General features: G+C 35.7%; 1 protein-coding gene across 1 annotated transcript in view; it reads right to left on the bottom strand.

Annotated features, from left to right (window-relative positions):
- Positions 1–782: 782 nt before the first annotated feature.
- DCTN4 (dynactin 4 (p62)) overlaps positions 783–24,910 on the bottom strand; it is a 26,856-nt gene continuing 2,728 nt past the window's right edge. Inside the window, exons 2-13 of the mRNA XM_012658297.1 lie at positions 24,792–24,862; positions 22,535–22,713; positions 19,603–19,646; positions 17,011–17,118; positions 15,292–15,365; positions 14,950–15,062; positions 14,537–14,646; positions 11,106–11,179; positions 8,841–8,895; positions 7,575–7,682; positions 5,838–5,935; positions 783–3,399 (exon numbers count right to left, since the gene is read on the bottom strand). Of these exons, the coding sequence (XP_012513751.1) occupies positions 3,186–3,399; positions 5,838–5,935; positions 7,575–7,682; positions 8,841–8,895; positions 11,106–11,179; positions 14,537–14,646; positions 14,950–15,062; positions 15,292–15,365; positions 17,011–17,118; positions 19,603–19,646; positions 22,535–22,713; positions 24,792–24,862 (1,248 nt within the window). The 3' untranslated portion in view covers positions 783–3,185. The remainder of the gene's footprint in view (positions 3,400–5,837; positions 5,936–7,574; positions 7,683–8,840; positions 8,896–11,105; positions 11,180–14,536; positions 14,647–14,949; positions 15,063–15,291; positions 15,366–17,010; positions 17,119–19,602; positions 19,647–22,534; positions 22,714–24,791; positions 24,863–24,910) is intronic.

The raw sequence follows: 24,910 nt of genomic DNA, 5'->3' as shown, positions 1-24,910 counted from the left end.
TAACATGGCTGCTGGAAAGAGGAAAAGGGAAAATTGCTGATGTTACCTGTAAATAGGTAAGAGGATGAGACTGTGTTAAGAGGTGGGGCTGCTCTCACGAGGCTGAGGCAGGAGGATCACTTAAGGCCAAGAGTTAAAGACCAGCCTGGGCAACATAGCCAGACCCCATTAAAAAAATTAGCTGGGCATGCTGGTACACCTCTGTACCCCAGCTACTTGGGAGGCTGAAGCAGGAGGATTGCTTGAGCCTAAGAGTTTGAGGCTACAGTGAGCTATGATCGCACCACTGTACTCCAGCCTGGGTGACAGATTGAGACCTTGTTTCTAAATAAATAAGGGGGAAAAAAAAAAGAGGTGGGGCTGGCTTTAGATAGGAGGAGCACGAATAATTAATTTACCTACAGTAACAGGAGGAAAGGAAGAGTTATGAGGGTACAGATGAAGGAGATGAGTGGCCATTTGTGGAGGTTAGACCATTTTGTATATTTCAAAGGACATCTTTAGAAGCAATGACTCAGGATCAAAGCTGGTAAAGGTCTACAACAAACATTTATATAATGGTTCTGAGAACATGCATGTAAGGAGCTCAAAGGAACATTACTTACATAATGTTATAGTGAACTAACCTGATAATGGGGTTTTAGCTTAGTTCATTTAAAGAAAAGGAAGAAGAGGGCTTGCCCCACTGACTCTCTTACACCAATTCTCTTAACTCCACCCGTCTTCTGGCCGAGCCATGCTACTTACAACTCATCTTCATGAAACCAAAGAAAAGACACACCCAAGCTTTGTCTGCTTTATTTCACTACATTAAGTTAAGCAATAAGGCAAAAACAGTAACCTGTCATTCATAAAGATCAAGGAGTGCCTCTCATTCCCAAAATGGACCAAAAAGGGTATTTCTTCACAAATATGCATGACATTTAGCTCATTATGCCTGTAAGCACTTTAAATGAAAAGAAAACTTTAGTGGGTAAATCAAATCACAAATCCAAATTAATGTAGCCTTAAGTTTCCAAAATTGTAGTTTCAAGTGCTAACAGGATCTAACTCTCTGTGGTGGTGCACACTGACTAGCATTAAAATGCCTGCACCTGATCTAATATAAAAGAGGCAACAAATACAGTACCTAATTCACCAGCTGCAGGTGTTGAACCATTTCTATGAATACACAGAATATCAGCTTGCACTAAAACCTATCATGAAGATACATTAAACCAATCGCTCTGTTACTTTGCAAGTTGATTTGGCTTCTGAAGAAAAAAAAAATTCTATGGTCAAAAGTGTTTTTGTGTTTCTGTGTCCCATGGGAGTAATGAGACCCATTACTTCAACATTATTACTTTTGGGAACAAATGCCAGCTACATGCCATAAATGCACGACATACAACTGTGTGTAGTCTATGCACTACACATACGTGTAAACATATGAAGCTATTCTCTGCTTTGATGACGATTTCGTCCACTGGCAAATACAGAGCAGTGATTTCACAGCAGGCTCTAGCAGGTAGTGTAATACAAATTAGACATTCTGGGGGGGGGGGCAAGTCACAAAAACCTAAAACTCTTTCTATTGTGTGCAAATTTATAATTAGCCCCTGCCCCAACTACTAAGAGACTAAACCTTATTAATTACCACAATGTTAGAGATGAGTGTTTTTTTCTTTCACTACAGCATATATATTACTCTGTGGGCATTCTGTTTCATAAAATTGGCTTGACCTTTACAATACAATTTAGTGTCTTTCAAAAGCTTCCTAAATATTTTCATCTTTCAAGGGAGCTGACAAGGACTATGTCCCGTCTGTATTTTAGATTACAGTATATTTTATTTTTTTTTTAAGTAAAGACTTAAAAACAAAACCAGGGTAAACAGGAAATTTCTCTTTTCCTCAAAAGTCTCTTGGCCACTAACAATACTTTTACAGAAAACATGGTGCAGCTATGGTGGTCTACTTTGTCAAGTCTCATTTTAGAAAACATCACAGAAATTATGGTTAGCAGCCCAACTCCTAGATACCATGTGAAAACAGTATGTCTGCTCTTAGGCCAGTATTCTAGGCTACTTGCTGAGCTATTTTATGGTTTACAATCAATATGGTCTTATTTGACTCAGCATATGACAAAAGTCTTAAACTCAGTAAGGGGGAAAGTTCTTTTAATATCCAGTTTCGGATTCAAGAGATTATAACTGTTAATTTCCCCTTCAAATCAATGGAAAGAATGTTAGTTCAGATCATGCTAAGAATCTAGCATTTTAAAATGTTTGTTGCATTTCAGAAGTGAATGCGTCCACTCAGGTTTTCTCTGGCTCTTTCCAGTTCCCAAATACTCAGAACAACTTACTGAGTTAAAAAGGCAGAGAGGAGGAGTAGAAAGTAAGACATATAAAGATTGCCTCCACGGCAGCACAATCCCTGGATATTGTGGCAATATTTAAATGAATGGAATTTGCTATCTCCTTGACATGACGTGTAATTGCTTGCTTCTCAAATCCTTCTTAAAAGTTCCATATTCTACTGGGAAAGAATTTAAGAAAAACTAATAAATGTCCTGTATTTACTTAGAAGAGGGCAAATGAAGAGTGCCTTAAGAATTTCACAGGTTTTTCCAATCACGAAACTAAAGACAATGTGACAACTGCACTTTTCTGACAAACGGCAATCTATGGCAAAATGGGAGCCGTGAAGGTTAGTGAAGGACATGTTTTAGATTCAAGATTATACTGAATAGAATGCAGAGAGCAGCTGGTACATGGAGACCAATGCTGGGTCATTAATAGCAGGTCCACCTTTGGGTTTTCATTTTTTAAGTTTCATCTGTGAGACTGATCCTTTGTGAGATCAGATTAAGAGATAGTATAGTCAGAGTTTCTCGGGTGGTAAATCTAATGCCACTCCAAGGAACGGCCATCCCCTTTACTGGGATGGAACTATACTGTGGTTATTCAACGTGCAGTGAGGGAGACACAGACTTAACTGGTGTTAACAGAGGTGAGGGCAAGAGGAACAGCAGTTACCCTGTGTTCCTAATGCCTGGCCTATCCTCCCACTTTCCTAGGAATAGGATTCAGTAGTGCGTGGGTACATTGTTATCAACAAGGCCTTATGGAGCAGTGGCTTCCACATTTTAACGCAGGTTTATGGTAACACTGTCCTTTGGGATCTGCCTGCCAGTGGAACCTTTTAAGGTAGAAGTGGGCCCAGGCTGAGTTCCACATGCTGGGTGAGCCAGATGACTTCTGTGCCCTGGTCACTTTCTTCAATGGGGCGGATGGGGGCTGCCAGGTTTTTAAAATCATGCTTCATCTTGAAGCACACGGTCACTTCACCCTCCTCGTGTTGTGGGGTAACTTTGATGAAAATACCCACTTTGTTGGCCTTTCTGAAGGCTATAATGCTATGGGAAAGAAAAAAAAAAAGCACAGTATTAGGTAGGTCAATAGTCAGCCAGACCACTAAGATTTACAGTTAAAAATCTTTCACCTTATTCTTCCCTTCAGCTTACAGAGAAAAACTGTAAACACTCTGGTTCTTAACCTACCAGATATTTTTCTATGAGTGCACACTTTTCTGCTTTATTAACCAACGCAAATGGGACACACTATTTTGTAACTTGTTTTTTTTTCACTGTTTACCACATCTTTTTCATATTGGTGTATAAAGATTATCTACATTCTACATAATGGCTGCACGGTATTCAAATCGTGTATTTACCATAACTGGTATAGACTGAAGTTGTTGCCAGTTTTTCTCTATTATAAACAATGATGCTGAAAACACCCCTCTTTGCCTTTACCTTTGTGCACTTGTGGTAATATTTCTATAGGATACAAAATGATACTGAGGGAAGTTTTAATAACTCAGAGCTCTAAGGGAATTTCTGGAACACTATAAATCAGTGTGTTTTGGTAAATAACCTATGTAAAATAGCATAGAAAAATCTCTTCAGTTGTGGTCTCCATTTGTTTTCTCTCGCATGCCTTGAAGTTTGTGCTTTAGTAACTTAGCTTCAAAAAGTAAAAGGGCAATGAAATAAACAGAATTTGATCTAATATCCAAATGATACTCACGCTAAGTTACTGTAATTACACATTAACATTTTATACAGTATTGATTTTCAGAAATCTGAAAGTTCTACAACATATAACAATGTGAACTATACTTAAATCAGTTTTTTTTAGTAATCTGTCATGTAATTAGACTGGAATTTGATATCTCAAATGATCTTTCCAGACATTTACCTTGGCTTAAACAAATTTCTGTACCTAATTAATGTAATTTTAAGGGTCCACATAAAACAAGGATTTCACAGAACATATTTTGTACTGTACTAACTCAATACATTTTGTATTATAGTAACTAACCAAACCCTTGATTTATATAACAGTCATGTTAAAAAAAAAAATTCAAACAGTTAAAAATAGTAAAAAGATCCCTTTGTTCCAATCCTGGGCAAAAAAAAAAGTAAAAAGGGAAAAGTAAGTTTTTTTATTCTTAATTTCCCAGGCAGCCACTGATCTCTAGTAAGCTTTTTCAAAACAAATTCAGATTTCTGGTCCTCAGTTAGACCTGCTAAAAATATCCCCTGAGGGTGGGGTCTGGAATGCTATAGCTAAAAAAACAAAACACAACACAACACCTGACCTGGTGCTTTGTGAAGTCAACCCACGTTTTGTAATCACTGCACTAATCTCACGTTTGCTTTCACTTTATTTTTCTAAACCATCCCATGTTATCTTTTCTCTCTAATATCTTACTAAAGGAGATATTTGATCATTCTGTTTAAAAACCTTAAATGTTCCCTGTGGTGGTTTATTAAGCTATTGTTTTCAGTTCCAAGCCTACCTTTCTATACTGTGCTTTGTGACACAGGATTCTGCTAAACCCATTTCTGCTTTGTAGGCTGGCTCCCTGTCAGGTTCTGTCAATATCTAAAGGGAGACTAGAAGCCTAAGGGAAGAAAGGTCTTGCTCTCTTCAGCTTCCTGTTTGCCTGTGGTTCCTAAGGGCATTACTCCAGCAATGGTTCTTTACCCAGGAAATGGCACTATCCAGTTTTCCAACTCTTGTATAACCAGCTTCATCATGCCACCCTCGTCTGCCATCATGAGATGCCAGCACCACGCAAGCAGTGTCTCCTCCCCCTCCTCATTGGAGCTCTGGTGTCAGCAACATGCAGCTCCTTTGTCAAGCTTCTAAATTTTTTTTTTTCTGAGACAGGTATTGCTGTTTCCCTAGGTAGAGTGTAGTGGCGTCATCATATCTCACTGCAACCTCAAACTCCTGGGCTCAAGTGATCCTCCTGCCTCAGCCTCCCAATTAGCTGGGACTACAGGCACGAGCCACCACGCCTAGCTAGTTTTTAAATCTTTTTTAGAAACAGGGTCTCACTATGTTGCCCAGGCTGGTCTCGAGCTCCTGAGTTCAAGCAATCCTCCTGCCGCGGCCTCCCAGAGTTCTAGGATTACAGGCATGAGCCACCACACCTGACATGATTTTTAATTGTGTACTTGAAAACTTTTTAATCAACATGGGAAAATATATTTAAGTGAAAAACAAAGGCTAAAAACTTATTTACAGAATGATCCCAATGTTGGAAGAAACATCTGGAAGGACAAATGACAAAATGTTAATGGTGCTTATCTCTGGTGGTGGGATAATTTTATTTTCTTCTTCATGGTTTCCATATATATTTCTCAAATTTTCTAAAGTAATTATTTTACAAACAGAAAGAAAAAAGTTATTCTTACAAATCCAGATAAGAAATCTGGGATGTATAAATGGGCATTCTGTATTAGCTAACTGTGATGGCAGGGGTCGCAAAAAGATCACTCACTCAGGATCGTCCTGAAAGTCTTGGGGTTCTGCCAACTCATCGTACTCTGCGGCTGCGTCCTTGCCAGCTAAAACGAGCTCCTTGGGAGGCACCACCACCTGGGGAGCAACACAGAGAGGCCTGCCTTAGAAGGAATCAGTGTGCTGTAGGACATTCATTTAATGGAATATAGCAAAGTATTACATTGATTTAGACATATGGAAGCAAGCAGCAACTTTCAGGAAACATATAGCATTATACTACTTATATAGTGTTTAAACACGCTGTTTAGAAATAGAGACATTTCTAATAAAAGCGTAAGAACAAAGAAATTTAAGGAAATGATAAAGTTAAGTGGGTGCTTACTTTATCGGGGATTCAATTATGTCTTTAATGTTTTTATTACTTAAGGGGATGGCGAGTACATGGGTGTTTGCTATATTATTCTTTATATTTTTTGGTATATCTGCAAAAGGTCATTATTTTTTAAGAAAAGAAAAACACAAAGGAGAAACACTGGTTCCAATATAGTATTTTCTGACATGGTACTTGATACATAAACACACAATATACTGGGTACGATTATGGTCATGGAAAACAGTTAAGCATTCTTCAGACTTATCTGTATGTTGTAATTAGGCCTCAACTTTGCTATGTCGGAGGTTAACAGATAACAATGTCTAAACCAAACTTCTAATCATGGATACAAATGTGGCAGGGAGGAGTAAAGAGAGATAAAGACAAGCTGGGTATATGCATCAGGAACTTACTTTTATTTCTGTCCCAACTAGAGCTGCTTATTGGCATTATTTAAAACAGGAACAAGGACTAGATAAGTGTCATTTCTCTTTGGAGGTAATGCTAGTAGGAGAAATCATTAAAAAAACAGAAGGAAAAAAGAAAAAGGGGATAGAGAAGTTCTCTAATATTATTGGAATAATATCTAATTAAAGATATAGGCATCTTTTCTACCAATTTTTATTATGAGTATCATGCTGAATTATGAAACAGCGATAAATGTTCTATAGAAAAAAGTTCTCGTTCTAAAATTTCAAGTACTAGAATTACGAAGTAGCAAAAAGAGGAGGCCACATTTCATTTGTTCAGCTAACACTTACTAGGAGTCAAAATCATCCATTTTAATATTTAGTTAGTGCTATGTATACTCCATATAAGCAGAGGGAAACCAGAGGAAGCATTTAAAAGAAGATACGGTTTCATGAGTTCTGAAGAATGACTACATAGACTGAGAGACTGAAAAGTATGTATGTTAGGGGAGTGGGGAGAGGAAGTAGGCATTCAGGTAAAATGAATAACATATGCAATTCTCCAGCATGAAACTTTATAACCCACTGATCTGTTCGGATCACAACTATTAACATGTATGAGGTCATTAAGGAGCTCTTATGCTATGCCTAGGAATGTGTACTTTATCTCAAAGTCAGAGGGATGCTCAATGATTAGCATGCCATCCAGAGTTAGATTTTAGAAGGATCACCCTGGTGTCAATAGAGAAGATGGGCTGAAATGGAGGCAGTGATGCATCAAAAACAGCGAGGTCACTTAAGAAGCTATTGTCACAGTCCAGGTAAGAAATGATGAGACCTTCAAATAGGGCAGCAGCAGTGTGCAAAAACTTATGTGGAATCAAAAGAACTTGGTGACTAGATGTGGAAGTGAGAGACAGTGTGGAGTCCCTCAAGCCAGGTCAAATGAGGCCATGCCACATATAGTCAGGATGATGCAAAATGCTCCTACCTTAGCAGTGCTGTTGATATTATCAGGGTCTCCCTCCTCACACTCCAACAGAGTCACATGGGTGAGGTTCTCCACTGGATTCGTAAGAGTCAGGAGGACCTGGCTCTCCTGGGAATTAGGAAATGCATCTCTTAGACGTGTGCCACTACTGCCAGCTCGGTCCACCTTCTTAGTTGCTATACCAAATATTTCACAAAATCATCATGCCATTTATTACTCCTGAGCAATGACACCTACACATACCTCTATATCACTGCATTCTCTAAGTGCTCACTGATCCCTATTCTATTATCTATACGTTAGAACTGTGGTCCCCAACCCCCTGGACCGTGGACTGGTACAGGTACAGAGCCCCCCCTCCCCCAATCCATGGAAAAATTATCTTTTGTGAAACTGGTCCCTGGTGCCAAAAAGGTTGGGGACTGCTGGGTTAGACCATATACTCTCTGGACTTGCTTTCACTGAGGAAATGGGACAGATCCCACTGAAATGGCCAGTTACTAGATTCAGAAATTCTGAGGAATGTACATTACCTGATTATTAAAAGTTACAACTCTTGTCCTACCCAGGTTGGCACTTAAGGACTAAAAAGGAGGCCCTCATAAATAAAATAAGGGAACCACAGCCTAGCCAGACGGATTAACATAGAAAAAATAGCACACCAAGACTATAAAAACTTTTTAAGACTTCTCGAACCATGATAATCTGCCCTTGTTTGGTACTCTTGAGATTAGCAAAAAATCTTTCAAATGAACAGGGACCATATAAATGCTTTCGTGAGCAGTATGAAAGGAAAGAGCTAAAGAGGCTGCTGCAGAATATTCTACAATTCACTAGGGGTGTGTATGTGGGAGGAAGGGGCATAGATGAAGACTCCCAAGAAGAGAGCGGCTATGGTAAGGAAGAAACCTAGCTGATTCCTGGTACCCGACACATAAACACACAAGAGGGTGGAGAATCTCTAGGCTGGAGAAGAATGAAAGATGTCTGTGGGGCCCAACATATTCTTTCTTTCCCCCAATTATGATTCCACCTTTACATAATGTGCACCCTGTTCCTTCTATATACATTTCAAAGATGCTATTGTCAAGAATGCCAGTGTAAAGAACTTAAAGTCTCAATCCCTTTATTATCTCAAACTTGGCTTTTCAATCCCTTGCTCACTGAATCCCAGGCCAAATACACACACAGCCACCCACAAACACATGTGCACACACTGGCGATCAATCAATTCTTTCTCTTCCTGTTAATAAGCAAGGTACTAACCTTCATGTAGCGAAGGTTGGGAATTGACATGATTCTCACTTCTGGAATATAATTGCTATGCATGAATAAAAAAATGTATTAATGTTCACTGGAGTTCCTTAAAATTATTACTTTTTTTTTTAGCTAGTACAGCAAATAAAGGATTTCTTCATGTTAATTAGAACACGCTGGAGAAAAAGAATTTTAAAGAACCATATCATCACCACAGTAAGAATTTAAGACATGAAACCAAATTGGTAATGAGTTCTTTCTGAAATCTTATGTATACTTCTAGTTTAAGCCTATATATGCATCATGACAGATATCTCCTTTACATATTTATTAGATATACTTTCTGAGATCTCATTTAATTCATTTTTGCAATTTTAGAAGGCAACTGGTTGTAAGATTCAGGACTGATTTAATATTAATAATACATTGTATGGTTGTAAAGACATTACCATATACTTATCAAACACTTATATGTCACTTACTATGTGCCAGGGAATGTTTTAAGCACTTTACAAATATTAATCCACATAATTTTCACTGCAACTGCATGAGGTAAGTAGTATTATTATCCCCATTATAAAAATGAAGAAACTGGGCACGGGAGGATTCGCAACTTGCTGGTAAGTGGCAGAGTAAGAATTCAAACCCAGGCAGTCTTGTTTTAGTGTCCTTGCTCTTAACCACTATGTTATGCTGCCTATCTAAATAAGACAACGGAATATTGTACTTAACCATGCTTAGTCTGGACTCAAAAGGGCCCAGGTTCGAATCCCAGCTTAGTGTTTATATAACAAGTTACTGCTTTGTAATGACTGGGGCAAGACACTTACCTCTTTGTGCCTTGGTTTTCTCAATTATAAATAGGGATAATAATGGTATCTATCTCTTGAGGTTACTGTGAATAATAAATTAAATAATATGCAAAAAGTGCTTTAAAAAGTGCTTGGGACAAAGCATGCATAAGTTTTAGTTATTGTACATATATTAACATAAGACAAAATTTATTGCAGAAACACTAAAAGTGAAAAAAAAAGTACATCTTAGAATCAAGGCAATAAGGTATTTTAACTTTAATTAGGTATTTTTCATGCTCAGCAGAATTACCTGAGTAACTTAGTAGAAAGCCAAAGGACCCACTACCAAGAATTTGCATTCAGCAGGTCTGAGGTCTGATCAGGTCTGAGATCTGATGCCAAAGCATCTGTATTAAGACTGCCAGGCAATTCTACCATGATGCTAGAAAAAAACACTTTTTCTCAAAGCAAGCTTAAGAAATTGATGTTAACCACAGCCTGCCATTCAGGGTTTCTGTAATGAATATAATTCTTTTTTTTTTTTATGAGTATAATTCTTAATTAAGAAAGGAGCTCATCCTAGACTTTACATGTGCAATTTTTGTAGCTCTCTTTCTTCCTAACTAGTCAGGTATTAAATAAGAGTAGTTTGGTAAATCAACATTATTTTATGGTGAGTTACAACGCATTTGCAGACATAATAGCTCATTTCATTCTTTTCAACAACCTCAAGAGGGAGACATTGCTCTCATTTCAGAGATGAGGGAAGTAAGTTTAGACAAATATAATGATAGATCCCATACCTGGCCCTTCTAGATCTTCCTAATTCACCAGACCCAGCACTTCCCAACCTTTTTATTTCCTAATGACTTCCTTTTAATTACTACAGAATGGTCTACAGTATAAGTTATCTCAGTTTAATCACCTATTTTCTTATTCATGGTTAAATCAGCTTGACAATGAAACTGTTTCTAGCTTTAATATATATCCTTAGAAATGTGTATTTTATTTATTGATGCTTTTGTTTCTACAGAATAGATTCCTGACACTATTGCTGGGTTAAAAGGTCTATGCAATTTGTCTTGATATTACCAGACCACTCTCCGGAAAGACTAGCAATTCACAATCCTACCAACGATGTATGCAGATATGTGTTTACCCATATTCTCATGAGCACTAGATGCTATTTATTACTCTCTACTCAATAATCAACATACTACATTGCCTCAGACCACACTACGTCACTTTGTCCCTGAGATAAATACCCTTGATTCTATATCTATAGATTTACCTTAAACTTCATGGCATGTAACTAAATTCAAAACCTAAACAGGAACAGACGTCAAGATTATTCTGATGTAATTTTTCGTTTCCTTTTTAGGTCAAGAGTAAACATACTTCACACTGAAAAAAACAAAAAATCCAAAACCAAAACCAACACCAAAAGAGTAACCAAAAACACCAATCCTAAAATACTCACACAGCAACCAGTTGGATTTTGAATTTGATAGATGTTGGATTAAATTCTGGCTTGCTCAAATTATGTTCACATTTCTAAAAAGAAAACAAATATATTAAGTATCAGAGGAAAGCAAGAACACACTTTGCTGATTCACAGAGCTGCTAAATTAAGAATGATAGTATTTACTAGAATTTTGTTTTGCTTTATTCTGCTGTAAGACCATATGTTCTGAAATAGAGTGTATGCTACCGATAACCAAAACTTATAAAAGATGTTTGGACTTCGGGATATAAGCAACCACACTATCCAATATACCTTTGTGGTGCTTAAGAACTACTAAAATATGAGCTAACACATACTGAGTACTTACTCTATGTACTGAACAATGTGCTCACTGGCTTAAGTGGATTTAAACATCTCATTGACTTTATGAGGTAGGTATCAGTACTGTATCTACTAATGTTCCCATTTTACAGATGATTAAAATGGGACACAGAAAGGTTTAGTAAACTAGGCACCTTCATAGAGCCAATAAGAATGGAAGCTGGGATTTAAATCGAAGTAGTTTAATTTAGAGTACTTATTGTGTGGATATACCATATCTTTGAATATTTTGGTTTGTATTTGTGGAGGTTCAAGGTAGACTCCCAGAAGTGAGGTTGATGGAACAAAAGGTAACCACTTATTTATTTTTGGTAGATATTACTATATTAATGGTATATTTCATAAGAGACAATACTTATATACATTTAATTTAATTTACATATTACTATTTCTCTTATTAACCCTTAAGGAATTAATTTTTGGCTTTATTGTTCTTCTTATTTTATACTAGTTTCTTAATTTATTAATACTTGCTCTTCCTTCTTGGAACTTACTTTGCTGGTTTTTTTCCAACTTATTGAAATGGATACTAAGATACCTGATCTTTTAAACTTTATTCTTTTCTAATATACATACTGTATATCTAAGCATGGCCTTAGTTGCATCCTATAAGTTTTGCTATATAGGAATTACTGATTTCTAACTTAATTGCACTGTGATCAAATAACATACTTTAATAGTTTCATCTTCTGAAAAATGTTGAGACTTATATATAACCCAATATACAGTCAACCTTGATAAGTGTTCTGTGTGTACTTGAAAAGAATTTGTATATTCTGCAGATATTGGGTATGGTGTTCTATATATGCCCATTTGGTTAAGTTTGGTCAAGTTCACTAAATTGTCCAAATGTTCTACATCCTTATTGATTTTAATCTATTTGTTCTCTCAGATACTGAGAAAAGTATGTCAAAATTTCCCAAAATGACTTGTCTATTTATTTAATTTTCTCAAATGTTGCTTTATATATCTTGAGCCTATGTTATTTGGTGCATATGAATATAGATTATTATATTATCTTTGTGAATTGAATCTTTTTTATGAATAATCCTTTTTTAAAAAATTAGTGTTTGCACAATGTATCTTTTCCCATCTATTTTTTACTTTCGATCTTTCTAAATTCTCATGTCTGTGCTTCTTTTATAAGCATACAGACAGGTTGTTGCATTTGTTTTATTCTTTAGACTGACAATCTATGTTTTTTAATGGAAGCATGTAGTTCATTGGTATTTAATGTAAATACTGATATATCTGGCATTTAATCTACTATCTTACTATATGCTTTCTAGTTGAACTACTAGTTCTATGTTCCTTTGTCCCTTTTTTCCTTTTTTTTTTATTTCAGCATATTATGGGGCTACAGATGTTTAGGTTACGTATGTTGCCCTTGGATCCCCCCCCGCAAGTCCGTGTTTCAAATATGTCCATCCTTCGGGTAGTGCGCATTGCACTCCTTGTGTATACAAATACCCGTCCCCTGTTCCCTCCTCCCCCCTCCTCCTGCAGCCCTCCCCCTTCCCCAGCATCCAATAGATGTTATTCTTATATGTGCATTTATGTGTTGATTAGTTAATACCAATTTGATGGTGAGTACAAATAGATCCCGTTCTTCTGCTCTTGTGGTGCCCCACTTTGGATAATGGGCTTAAGTTTAATCCAGGACAGTGTAAGAGGTGCTAGATCACTGTCATTTCTTATGATTGAGTAATATTCCATTGTGAACATATACCAAATTTTGATAATCCACTCATGGATTGACGGGCACTTGGGTTGTTTCCACATTCTTGCAATAGTGAATTGTGCTGCCATAAACATTCGGGTGCAGATGTCCTTATCGTAGAATGTTTTGTGCTCTTTTGGGTAGATGCCTAATAGTGCTATTGCTGGATCGAATGGTATTTCTATTTTTAGCTCTCTGACCTTTTTTCCTTTCTTTTTAAAAAGGTTTTTCATTATAGAAATTTTCTAACATACACAAAAATACAGAATGGTATTATAAATCCCTAGGTACCCAACATCCAACTTCAACAATTATTAATAGCAACTTGTTAGCAACAATGGCCAATCTTTTTTCATCTATACTCTCACCCATTCCTCATCTGATTATTGTGCAACAAATATCAGACATGTCATTTCAGCCATAAATATTTTTAAGGGATGAGGGTCTTGTTATGCTGCCCAAGCTGGAGTGCAATGGCTACTATAAGTGTGACCATGATGCACTATAGCCTCAAATTTCCCCAAAGATTTCATAAATTTTTCTTTTATTCTTTTCCTTTCCCTTCTTGCTTCCCTCCCTCTTTGCCCAGGCCCCTTCTGTGTTTTGTTTGAATCAGAATCTACATAAAATCTACACATTGTGTTTGGCTGATATGGCTGATGTGCCTCTTAAGTCTCTTCTAATCTAGAGTGTTGATAAGATTAACCATGGTGGTTATTTAAATGAATTAAAATTAAAGGTTCAGTACCTCAGTTATACTATCACATTTCATGTGTTCGATAACTACATGTGCCTAGTGGATACCATGTTGGACTGTACAGATACAAAGTATTTCCATCATCATAGAAAGTTCTGTGGATAGTATTCATCTAAAAGGTTTCTTTTCCATTGTATTTTGTTTTTACAATTTATTTATTGATGAAATTCTGTCATTTGTTCTGTAGATTCCCACAGCCTGGGTTTTGCTGATTTTTCTTCTTTCTTACTTTCTTTTAAATTGATTTATTTTTTATTAGTCCTTCCCCCTTCTACCCTCTACTAGCTTAAAAGCTATACACTCTTTCAATATTCTATTAGGGGTCAGCACTATGTACTTAACCTTCAGACACTTCAGTTTCCACATCTATAAATAGGTTTAACGATAGTACCTACCTCACAGCGTTGTGAGGAGTGAGTTTATACTGAAAGCATTTAAAATAGTGCCTGGACACCTAGTACATTCTCTGTAAGTGTTCTCTGTATTTACCACATTCTGGAGATTTTGACATTAGTCAGATACCAATCATGTTTACTTTATTTCTGCTTTTCTCACGTACGAACGGCAACTACAGAACAAATTGCTTACCCGGCAACGCAGGGACCGTTTGATCAGAAGATGTTTGTGGCGAGGATAGAGCTGTGAAGCACAGATTGGTTGGAAGTCAGGCTGTAAGAGACGCTGCTGAAGGGTGGTCACTAGCATGAGAGGCAGAAACCAGGCTTAGTTTACAGTGACTTTCAAACTCAGACTTACATGTAGTCAGTAATTACATAAAACAATACTGCCTTTAGGAATAGTGTTGTTCAAAAAAAGAAGACAATACAGAAATTTGACATTTAAAATTTCTTCAAATGATTAAATCTATTACATCTGTTTTATTTTCTACATAGCTTTTTACTAACAACTATTCCATTAAAAATCTCAAATCACAAGGTATTTAAATAATAAAAGCAGAATTAGATATAACATAAAAACAGTAGAATAATGTATAAAATTACCCTCTGTTAAATTTACTGGTCTTGTATAATAGTCTTCGGGTAGAGGTTCCACTTCATCTACAGCCTGAGCTGGTTCAATCTTTATCTCTTTCTGGTCCTCTCCTTCTTTAAGGCTAAAAGATAAAAAGGAGAATTTCTCAAGGACTCACCTAATTATCCTCTAAGTCTATGATATCGATAATTGAAGTATTCCTCTATTGTAGAATTTTTTTTAGTTTAAGTCTTTTCTAAGTATAAGAATCCTTTCCCCACTGATAACTGTTTTTTCTTTTAATTACATTCCTTCAATATTCACTTTGACATCTGCTTTTCTCCTCAAAGTCATTTAATGTCCAAACTTACGAAAGTCCGGCAAGGGTACTGATGGATGTACCAGCTCGTGGTCGCTGAAGCCTGGTTCCGAGACCATACTTGTCCTAAACAAAGTTCAGAAATTCCTATTAGAATGACTGTATTTACCCATCCTATATATTAAAAGAAAGAATTTTGGGTGGGACAGCATGAGAAGCTCAGGGAAATAAGCAAAAAAAAAAAAAAAAAAGCTAATTTAAAAGCTTTTAAAGAGAGTAATTTGCAGCCTCATGTCATTATTCTACTCTTAAAATAATAATAAAAGCACAAAACGCATAGACTGAAACTACATTAATACAGTAAAAGCAAACCAAATGTGAGCTTTCACTATTAATCTAAAAATAACTACGCTATGGCTCAGGCGACATGGAATGCCCAAGATACATGACAAATGTGTTCTGGAGTACCAATGATCACCTGCTAACTTCTTCAGGTCAGCAAGAATCATAAAAGAGAACTTACCACTACATGAATAGTGTGTTGCTGTAGAGCCCCAAATTAGCAGCAGGTTGCAACAGAGACAAAAAAATGCAGCATAAGACAGAAGCAAACTCATACAGCAGGCAGGTTATACGGGAAAGTTAGAAGAATAATGCATTTAATTCAAATTCCTCTCCTAAGTATAATATACAATACTGCATATGCTGATATACCACTAGACTATTGGAAAAAGTCACTTCTTTGGCAAATGTAGGTGCTTTGCAAGTGTTAATGTTTTATTAAATTCTAATCTAGATATTTTATATGCACCTTACCAATCCTTAAGAGTTTCAATGGCTTAACTAATTCTCATGTGGATGCAGCATAAGTTACTTGAAATCAAGTTTCATTTCCTCAAGTGTAAAATGGGGATACACTATCCCACAGGATTGTTGTGAGGATTAAATGAAATAATACATGTAAGGTTCTTAGCACAATGCTTGACACATCACTGCCATTCAATAAATGATATTTATTAAATGTCAATCTGCTGGGCCTTAAGCAAGCACACAGAAAACAAATTGTTCCGTGAAAGCAAATAAAACTTGGGGGACAATAACAAAAACTCCAAATCCTAATTTCTTGTTTCTGACTAGCAGTATATGAACTGGTAGAGAATGACTTCTATAAATAATTCCCATAAAAAATTCCACTTGCTTTCTTCCAAGTTGAAGCAAAAAAAAGAATAAAAAGAAAAAATATTTTTTTATTTAAAAAAAAAATTCCACTTGCATATATTACTATTTATTTAATCACACAAATGCACTATGTAAAAGTCAAGTGTTTTTCAACTTCAGGAAATATGGAAAGTTGTCAAAAAAATTATGATAACTAGAGCTCGGAAACCACTACTGCCAGAATGTTAAAGGTGGGCTACGTGGGTAATATAAATAAAATCCACCATTTGCCCACTTAATGGGCAATGCATAAAAGCTTTAAGTAGAGTTCTGCAGTGCCTATAAATTAAACAGTAGACTTTTGGGAGGAATAATCAGAAGAGAAAGGGGAGTGATAGAGATTGAAACATAAATGTCCTTAAAACACATAGAACTCAAACAGAACTAATGATATGGAAAAGCGTAACTACTGGACTTAAATATCTATAATTTAAAGAACTTCTTTCTCTGCTACCCACCATTCAGGAATCTAGAACAATGGCCACTTTCTGAAACGATCACTGTTCTTACGCCCCACAAGTCTTGCAAACTCCTTTTGGTACCAAATCCTCACCGAAAAAGCCAGAGGCATATAGTTTCTACGTCGTGCCAGTTTCTTGCGATCTCGTTCAACCTTCTCTTTCTGAGCAAGCTGCTGGTAATATTCAATCAACTTGTTCATCTGTAAAAAATCAAAAGGACTCAGTCTTTGTTTCACAAAAAAGCTAACAGGAAATATACACAATTAATCAATGACACTGACCAGACACATAATGAATAGAGAAGACAAATTATTAAGGTGGACAAGTTTGCTCTTTTTCTTCAAAGAGAATTTCTCTTCATTACATGATCTGTTTTTAGAATTGAAATGGAACCTTAAAGGTCAACAACAGGAAGAAACAGGCAATGAAAAGGCTTGGAAATTTCTTGCTCTCTTTTCACTCTATTATTTATTTCCCCTCATAACGGCTCTTATTCTTTCTGCATGGCCACAGGACCATTTATTTCTAAGAACATGGCATTTTACACTCTGTTTTACTCCCCCACTCCATCACACTTTTTAACTTTTAAAATACATTTTAATCATAAAAGCAATATATAAATTGTAAAAAGTTGAAACAATACACAAATGAAAGAATAAAAAGTAAAACAACTTCTTTATCCTTTATACCTAAGTTGACCTCTCCACTCATCAGAGGTATCTACTATTATTGGTTCAGATATCTTTCTTACACATTTAGAGACATAAGCATATTATATTTTGGATATATTAAAGCATTATGTATAGACATACAGATTTGATACATATAAAAATAAATACTTGTCTTTATTTTTCATGTGCCAGGAAAAGATCTTATTATTTTTATTTTTCATAGTTCATAGTATACAAAAACATTGTAACTTTTTTCTAATGTAAGTATCATAGACTTTCCATCTAAGACAAATGTATCAAGTACATCATTCCATCCAGTATAAACAGACCTCATTCTTTTTAAAAGCTGTATTTTATTGCATAATATAGATGTTCTAAAAGGTATTTAACCATTTTCTAAATATTATTTAAATGGTCTTCTGTTACCCACTCTTGTCCTCTCAATTTCACAGCAATTATCTTTTAGAAACACCAATCTGATGCTGTCATTTCCTTTCTTTAAAAACATTTAAAGGCTCCTCAAACTCCGTAACTTGGTCTACACAGTTCTGTATGGTCAGACCCAAAATTCCTCTCCCTATGTGCTAAAAACTATGCTACACTCTAGTTTCTTGCCTACTACATGCTTTGCTTATTCCACTTACAAGCTCTTTGCATATGCTGTTCCCCTGGCTAGAATTCTTTATTTTCTGTGCCTGTCATCCTCAGATCTCAGCACAATCCTCAGATGTGGACCTGATTAGTTGAAATCCTAAGAAAATCCTAAAAATCCTATGAAATGTTCACATGGCACAATTTATCTCTCCTACTTACCATAGTTTTTTATCTGGAAATTATTTGATTGATTCCCACCCATTAGACTTAAGTTCCATGAAGATAGGGACCATGTATCCCTACTGTTCAGTACAGTCTTGGCACATAGTTAAGTGCCTGATAGATGTTTGATGAATGAATATACAGGTGGCCTTCCCTATCTGCGGGTTCTGCACCCACGTATTCCACTAACTATGGATTGAAAATATTAAAAAACAAAACCAATAAAAAAAATACAGTATAACTACTATTTACATAGCATTTACATTGTATTAGGTATTATAAATAATCTTGAGATGATTTAAAGTATATGGGAGGATGCAGGTCATATGCAAATACTATGCTGACATTTTACATAAGGAACTTTAGCATTCCCAAGATTTTGGTATCCAGACAGGTCCAGGAACCAATCCCCTGTGGATAACGAGGGATGACTGTATATATTTTTGTGCATTAAGTGCACATATTTCTGTAGGTGAGAGTCCAGGAAGTAGATATAGCCAAGAGTTCAAGAAATCTGTAGCAAGTTATATTAATACAATAACAGTATATGTGAGAAGATTCATTTTCTCTCACTCAGGATATTTTCAGTATTTCTAATTTTTGCTAATCTCATAGGTGAATCATTATAAATTACTGTTTAATTTGCACCTTAACTGATAGCAATACTATATTTCTACAGCAGTTCATCGTCTTTCTCAAATTCTAGTTCAAAGGGTAAAAATATCCACTCTAATGCATACTGCAGAGATCGATTCACTATGAACTGCTAAAGGATCCTCAAGTCATGATCCTATAAGCAACCACTATGGAGTCCAAGGACATCTTCTAAATTAGTGGTGTTTCCAGGGGTTAAAATGTCTACATGTTTATGATATTTCCAAGAGTATTTGAGAATAAATGGAATCCTTAACTCATTGGTGGCTGTGTGAAGAAAAAAACAAACACTGTTTTGTTTCCTTTTTCTGACACATATCTCAAATACAGAACTAAGACTACACCTGGGTTTCCCCATTAACTTAAATCGAGTGAACAAAGTGACATTGTGATTTAATGTCTTACAACAAGAAGCACTTTCTATGTCCAACAGATACCAAAAGATAAATCATGGACTTCAAATCATAGGCCAAAGGGAAGATCTCCAGTCTTTTTTACTCCATCTTTTATTTCATCCCCTCTCTCTCATGACCCTTTACTTACCCGTGGCGTGTGATGATTTTCAGGTTCCTGCCAACCACCACTAGCTACAAAATAAAGGAACATTAAACAAGACTTTCATAGTCTGATAATTTTATTTTCATAAAAACAGGTCATATGTAGGCCATAAAATGATAAACTTAACATATAAATCACAGAATTTCTAAGAAAAATTCTAGAAATTATATAACCAGAATGCTCGGAATGAAATTTTACCTTTAAATACAATGATGTTGATAATGATAACCACCACCACTACCACTAATACACAGCCTCTGTGCCAGGCACTTGAATTGTATTACATTTCTTTTTACTCTCACGATAACCCTCTGAGATAGGGGCTCTTATTATTCTCATTTTACAGGTGAGGAACCTGAGGCTCAGAGACATTAAACAACTTGCTCAAAGTCACACAGATAGTAAGTGCTAGAGCCAGGATTCAAACTCAAGCAAGTAGTCTGACTCCAGAGACCCTGCTCTTATCTGCAACACTGTGCAATTTCTGTGTTCCATGACCTTGGTTTAGAGAAGAATTTCTTACATAAGAAACACACTGCACAAATCATAAAGAAAAAGATTACTCAAGAAAGCTGAAAGTAAAACTATAATGAATACTTTCAACAAATGGTGCTGCAACAATGGAATATCCACATACCAAAAAAAAAAGAAAAGAACTTCAACCCTTACCTCACAACATGTACAGAACTTACCTTGAAATAGACAACAGACTAAAATGTAAGAGCTAAAACTATAGCATCTCTATAAAAAAAAACATAGGAGTAAATCTTAGTGCCATTGGGTTAGGCTAAAGAAATTGCTGAAATAACATGATTTAGTATAATATTTATATTTTAAAAGGTTGCCTTATTTAAGACAATCATGAAAAATAAGGAATCATGTGAAAGAAATGTTTCAGTTGGAATATTTTTAAAAGTCTGAATATTTTATCTAATTGCTTCTTTAGAACTAGTAATTTATTCTAAATAGCAATTTGGGAGACATAATGATCTCATTATAAGTTTTTCCCTGTATATTACAGACAAGTACTTATAAATAAACAAATAGTTCTAACTAAAGTGGTTTCAGGGCTTCTTAGACACCAATGACATCACGGAGGAAATGAAATTATCTATACTCTTTAAGAGCTCCTGATATTCAATTATCACTGACAAGATACCCTAGAGAGACAGATTTCTAGACGCTAGCACAAGTTTTTAAGTTCTGAAATATAAATTCTCCAATTTTAATGACTCATAATCCAAATAGCATAAAATATTCATTTACAAAGTAACAAACTGAGAAATCTATTCAGATTTCTGGGCTTTGTTTCTTTTACTTGATAAAAAGAGATAAAATAGAACATGCAAAAACATACTTTAACTCACTGAGGCCTATGCCGCTTTGATGTCTTTTTTAACATTTAACTTAAAATCTTTGACAAATTCTAACTTAACTGCTACATTGACCTTAAAACATAAATATAAATATTTACTGGCAATCAGATATACTTAACTTTTTATTTTTGAAAAGAATACGTATTTAATCAACTCAACGTACAAAGTCAGAAAAACCAATCAAGAGCTTAAGCACTCCAAACCAAAGGGCAAAATCAATAGAATCAAGGATTAATTTTTTAAAAACAGAGTTGAATCTAAAGAAACTTCACCATATCTATTACCAGATTGTGTAAGAATTTATAAAAAGGTTTTAGCTAATGTCCATCTTCATTTTTGTTACAGCAAATGACATACAATGAGCTTGTTACGGCCTTCCCCATTTATATATAAGCTATAATTTTTATGAAAATTCAAAAATGGGAATTTTTACAAGTTCAGAAAATTAAACAATAAAATTTCAGAAAGTAAGAAAAACATAGTGGGGATTTAGTGATGATACTATTTATATAAAGTATAAAAGCAACTCAAGATTTTGAACTGACTGTATAGATAATGTTTCCACTCTGATGTTAACCATGCAGCATAGGATTTGTAAAATAAAAGGAAGTTTCCCGATAAAGATAAGTGCAATCTTTCTTCTGAAATGCTCAAATGACGGAGAGGTAAATAATGCCCTAGGTGTTCTTTAAATCCAAAAACACAATTTTTCTATTTCACTGATAAACATTATATATATGTATATATAAATATATAAATATACACACACACACACGTGTGTGCGTGTGTGTGTGTGTGTGTGTGTCTTTGAGTACATGTTTGAAAGTTCCAGGATAGATACTCGGACATGGAATTGCTGGAAAGAGGATAAAAGCAATTTAAAATTTTAATAAGATGTTGTCAAGTTGCTCTCCAAAATGATAGTGTATGAGAAAGCTATTTTTCCATGTTCTAGTCAACACATGATATAACCAGATTTAAAAATTTTTGTTAAATAGATGAAGTTTTAATTTGCATTTCCATGATGACTAGTGAAGTTGAGCATATATTTTTGCACATTTATTGACCATTTTAATTTCTACTATGAAAGCTGCTATTTGTATCCTTTGCCTGTTTTTCTACTGAGTCTTTTTCTTATTGATTTACAAGAGTTCTTCGTTTTTGGCAATTTATCTTTAGTCCGTTATATACGATCCATCTATTTTTCTTAGTTTGTCACTTTTATCCTTCAATTTTGTCCAAGGTGTTTCAACATCAGTAATGTTTGTCTTTTACGAAGTGCGTTAGAATTTTGATTCTAAGAAAGTATCAGATATTTAAAAGCTACTTTGCCAACTTTAAGAAAACTAAACAGTATTACCCAGTTTCAGATGAAACATGATGGTCCATAAATGTGAGAATATGGGACCACAGAAGATTTAATGACAAGATATTCCGAACTTAGCTCCCACCACCCCAACGGGTTACAGAAATGTTAACCTACGGGCAATTACAGCACCGCCAACTGCACAAAATCTCATGTTGAACTCCACCTCACTCACCAACAGATTTGTCTGCCATGCCCACATCTCTAGATGTCCAGCGACAAAATCCACAGGCCAAGTAATAGGCTTTCTTCATGGTGGTCTTGGCTGGGTCATCTGGAAGCTGTGTGGAGATACTTGTTGCCCGAGTGGAGAGGGTATGCATGCAGCCGGGACAGTCAAAGCAGTTGGCACATCTGTTACATGACAAAAACAAACACTCGTTCATTTAAAGAGTATTTATCAAGCACCTACCATGTGCCAGACATTGTTCTAGGTGTTAGGAATTCAAGAGAGAACAAATGTATTAATAAGAAGGAGTGTCTCTCAAGCAAAAAAGAAATGAAAAATATTCCTGGGGGCCTCTCCTTAACGTGGTTTTAACATTTCAAAAGTATAATGTGTTCATTGTTTTTTAAAAATATGCAATTACCACCAAAGCTCCTGAAGAATTAGAGCCTGACCCAATCCTATTCCACAGAGAGAATCACTGTTAATAGGTGGAGTTTACTATTCCAGACACTTTATATGTTTATACAGATCACACAGATTTCTGAGGAAAAGAAAAATGTTGTAGCTTATGCCTGTAGAGGTGACAGACCAATTGTGTGATGGAAAACTTAGAGGTAACAGTACAAGAAGCTGTGAAGTTAAATTTGCAAAATAACTGCTTGACTGCTGTGCTAGAGAGCTGAAATAGATACCAAACTACAATGGTTCAGAATCAGTACATTTTCAGGGCTTTTGGTTCTCTCCTTAGACACTACTCGTCCTAGTGCTCAGCCAACACTCCCATTAGGAGTCCCTTTGTCCTGTGGCTTTTAACTCTTCCACCAACAGAGATGATCAAGATTTCACCTGCAGTCCTGTACCTGACTTGAAGTTCTGTTCTGTAACTTTCATTATCTGTGATATTTTGCCATCTGGATATTATCCTCAATGAAGATAATAATAGTACCCACCTCACAGGGATACTTCAAGGATTAAATGATAAAATTAATTTGTGGAAAGCATACAAAACAGTATCTGGTTATCAGGAGCTATTTCTCAGGAAAGATAAATTATACTGGTTCACATCCTCCAAGGTGTAGGGGTATGACTGGTAGCAAAAGGACTTTTACACCAAGCTAAAAACTAAACAGCATCCAGTAGTAATAAGCAAACCTAGCAGCCAGACCTTGGTTTCTAATACCATTCTCCAGTAAAAGGAACCAAGGCTCCTTGGAGAAATGAGTAATTCTAAGACTGAGGCAGAAAATATACAAGATGAGCCTAGAGTATCTTGTAGTATCCGTAAGTAAGAAAATGATCAAACTATGGCACAGAAACCTCTTCCTCCCAATGATGGGGATATATAAAAGGGATACAGGAGTTAATTGAAAGAGTTCCCACTGGCCAAGGGTGGAACAATTTGAACAAAAAAGAAAAGTAGTATTGGATTATAAGAATAAAATAATTCATGATCCCACAGTACTATAAGTGATTAAATAAGAAAATAAATAAATGGTGAAGAAGCAGATCTTCCATGCGAAAGAATTCCAAATAATTTATGTAGATAGTCCTCAAGGAGTGGGGAACATACCTCCCCATTCTTTAAGGGTGGGCTGTGATAGTGATTATCCTTCCAAAGAGTATAGCACAGAAAAGGAGGGACAAAAAGAGCAGTAATTTTATAGTGCAGAAAAGCTAACCAATGCCAGCTCAAGCCAGGTAATCAATGATAAGTCATATCGACTGTATTTACCCTTGATACAATGTGATGCTAGATGACACTTTACCTCTGTGATTTTCTGCCCCAAAACACATCCCCCCAGGTCTGAGGAAAAAAACATCATACAAATCCCAACTGAGTGATAATCTATAAAATATCTTATCAGTATTCCTCAAAACTTTGGAGGTCATCAAAATCAGGAAATTTTAAGAAACTGTCATACTCAAGAGGAGCCTAAGGAGACACAATTACTAAATATAATGTGGTATCCTGAACAGGATCCTGCAACAGAAAAAGGAGATTAGGGAAAAACTGAGAAAATCTGAATGAAATGTAGAGTTTAGGCCACTGGGAAGGGCACCAGCTTCCCCTGGGCCTCAAAATAAATAAAACAAAACTGTTCTAAAATAGAATTTAAAACTCAAAGGGCATTTCATCTTTGGCAATGATGATGCTAATAAATAAAACAGCTGATTAAAAAGAATTAATTCCATCCATTTTTTTAAACCAGCTATTTAAAAAATAGCTGAGGAAAACAGGAAAAAAAACTGATCCCAGTCTTACCTATTCTTTTTTAGTTTGGCTTCAGCCGATGGCATATTTTCTAAGCAACTGGGACAATAATGAGAGTCCACCTAGGAGAAAACAAGAAATCAAGAAAATCAGAGGAAGAGAAATTCAGT

This window comes from Propithecus coquereli, unplaced genomic scaffold, assembly GCF_000956105.1.
Source record: "Propithecus coquereli isolate 6110/MARCELLA unplaced genomic scaffold, Pcoq_1.0 Scaffold58, whole genome shotgun sequence".
Lineage (NCBI taxonomy): Eukaryota > Metazoa > Chordata > Mammalia > Primates > Indriidae > Propithecus > Propithecus coquereli.
This window is presented reverse-complemented; position numbering and strand designations above follow the sequence as displayed.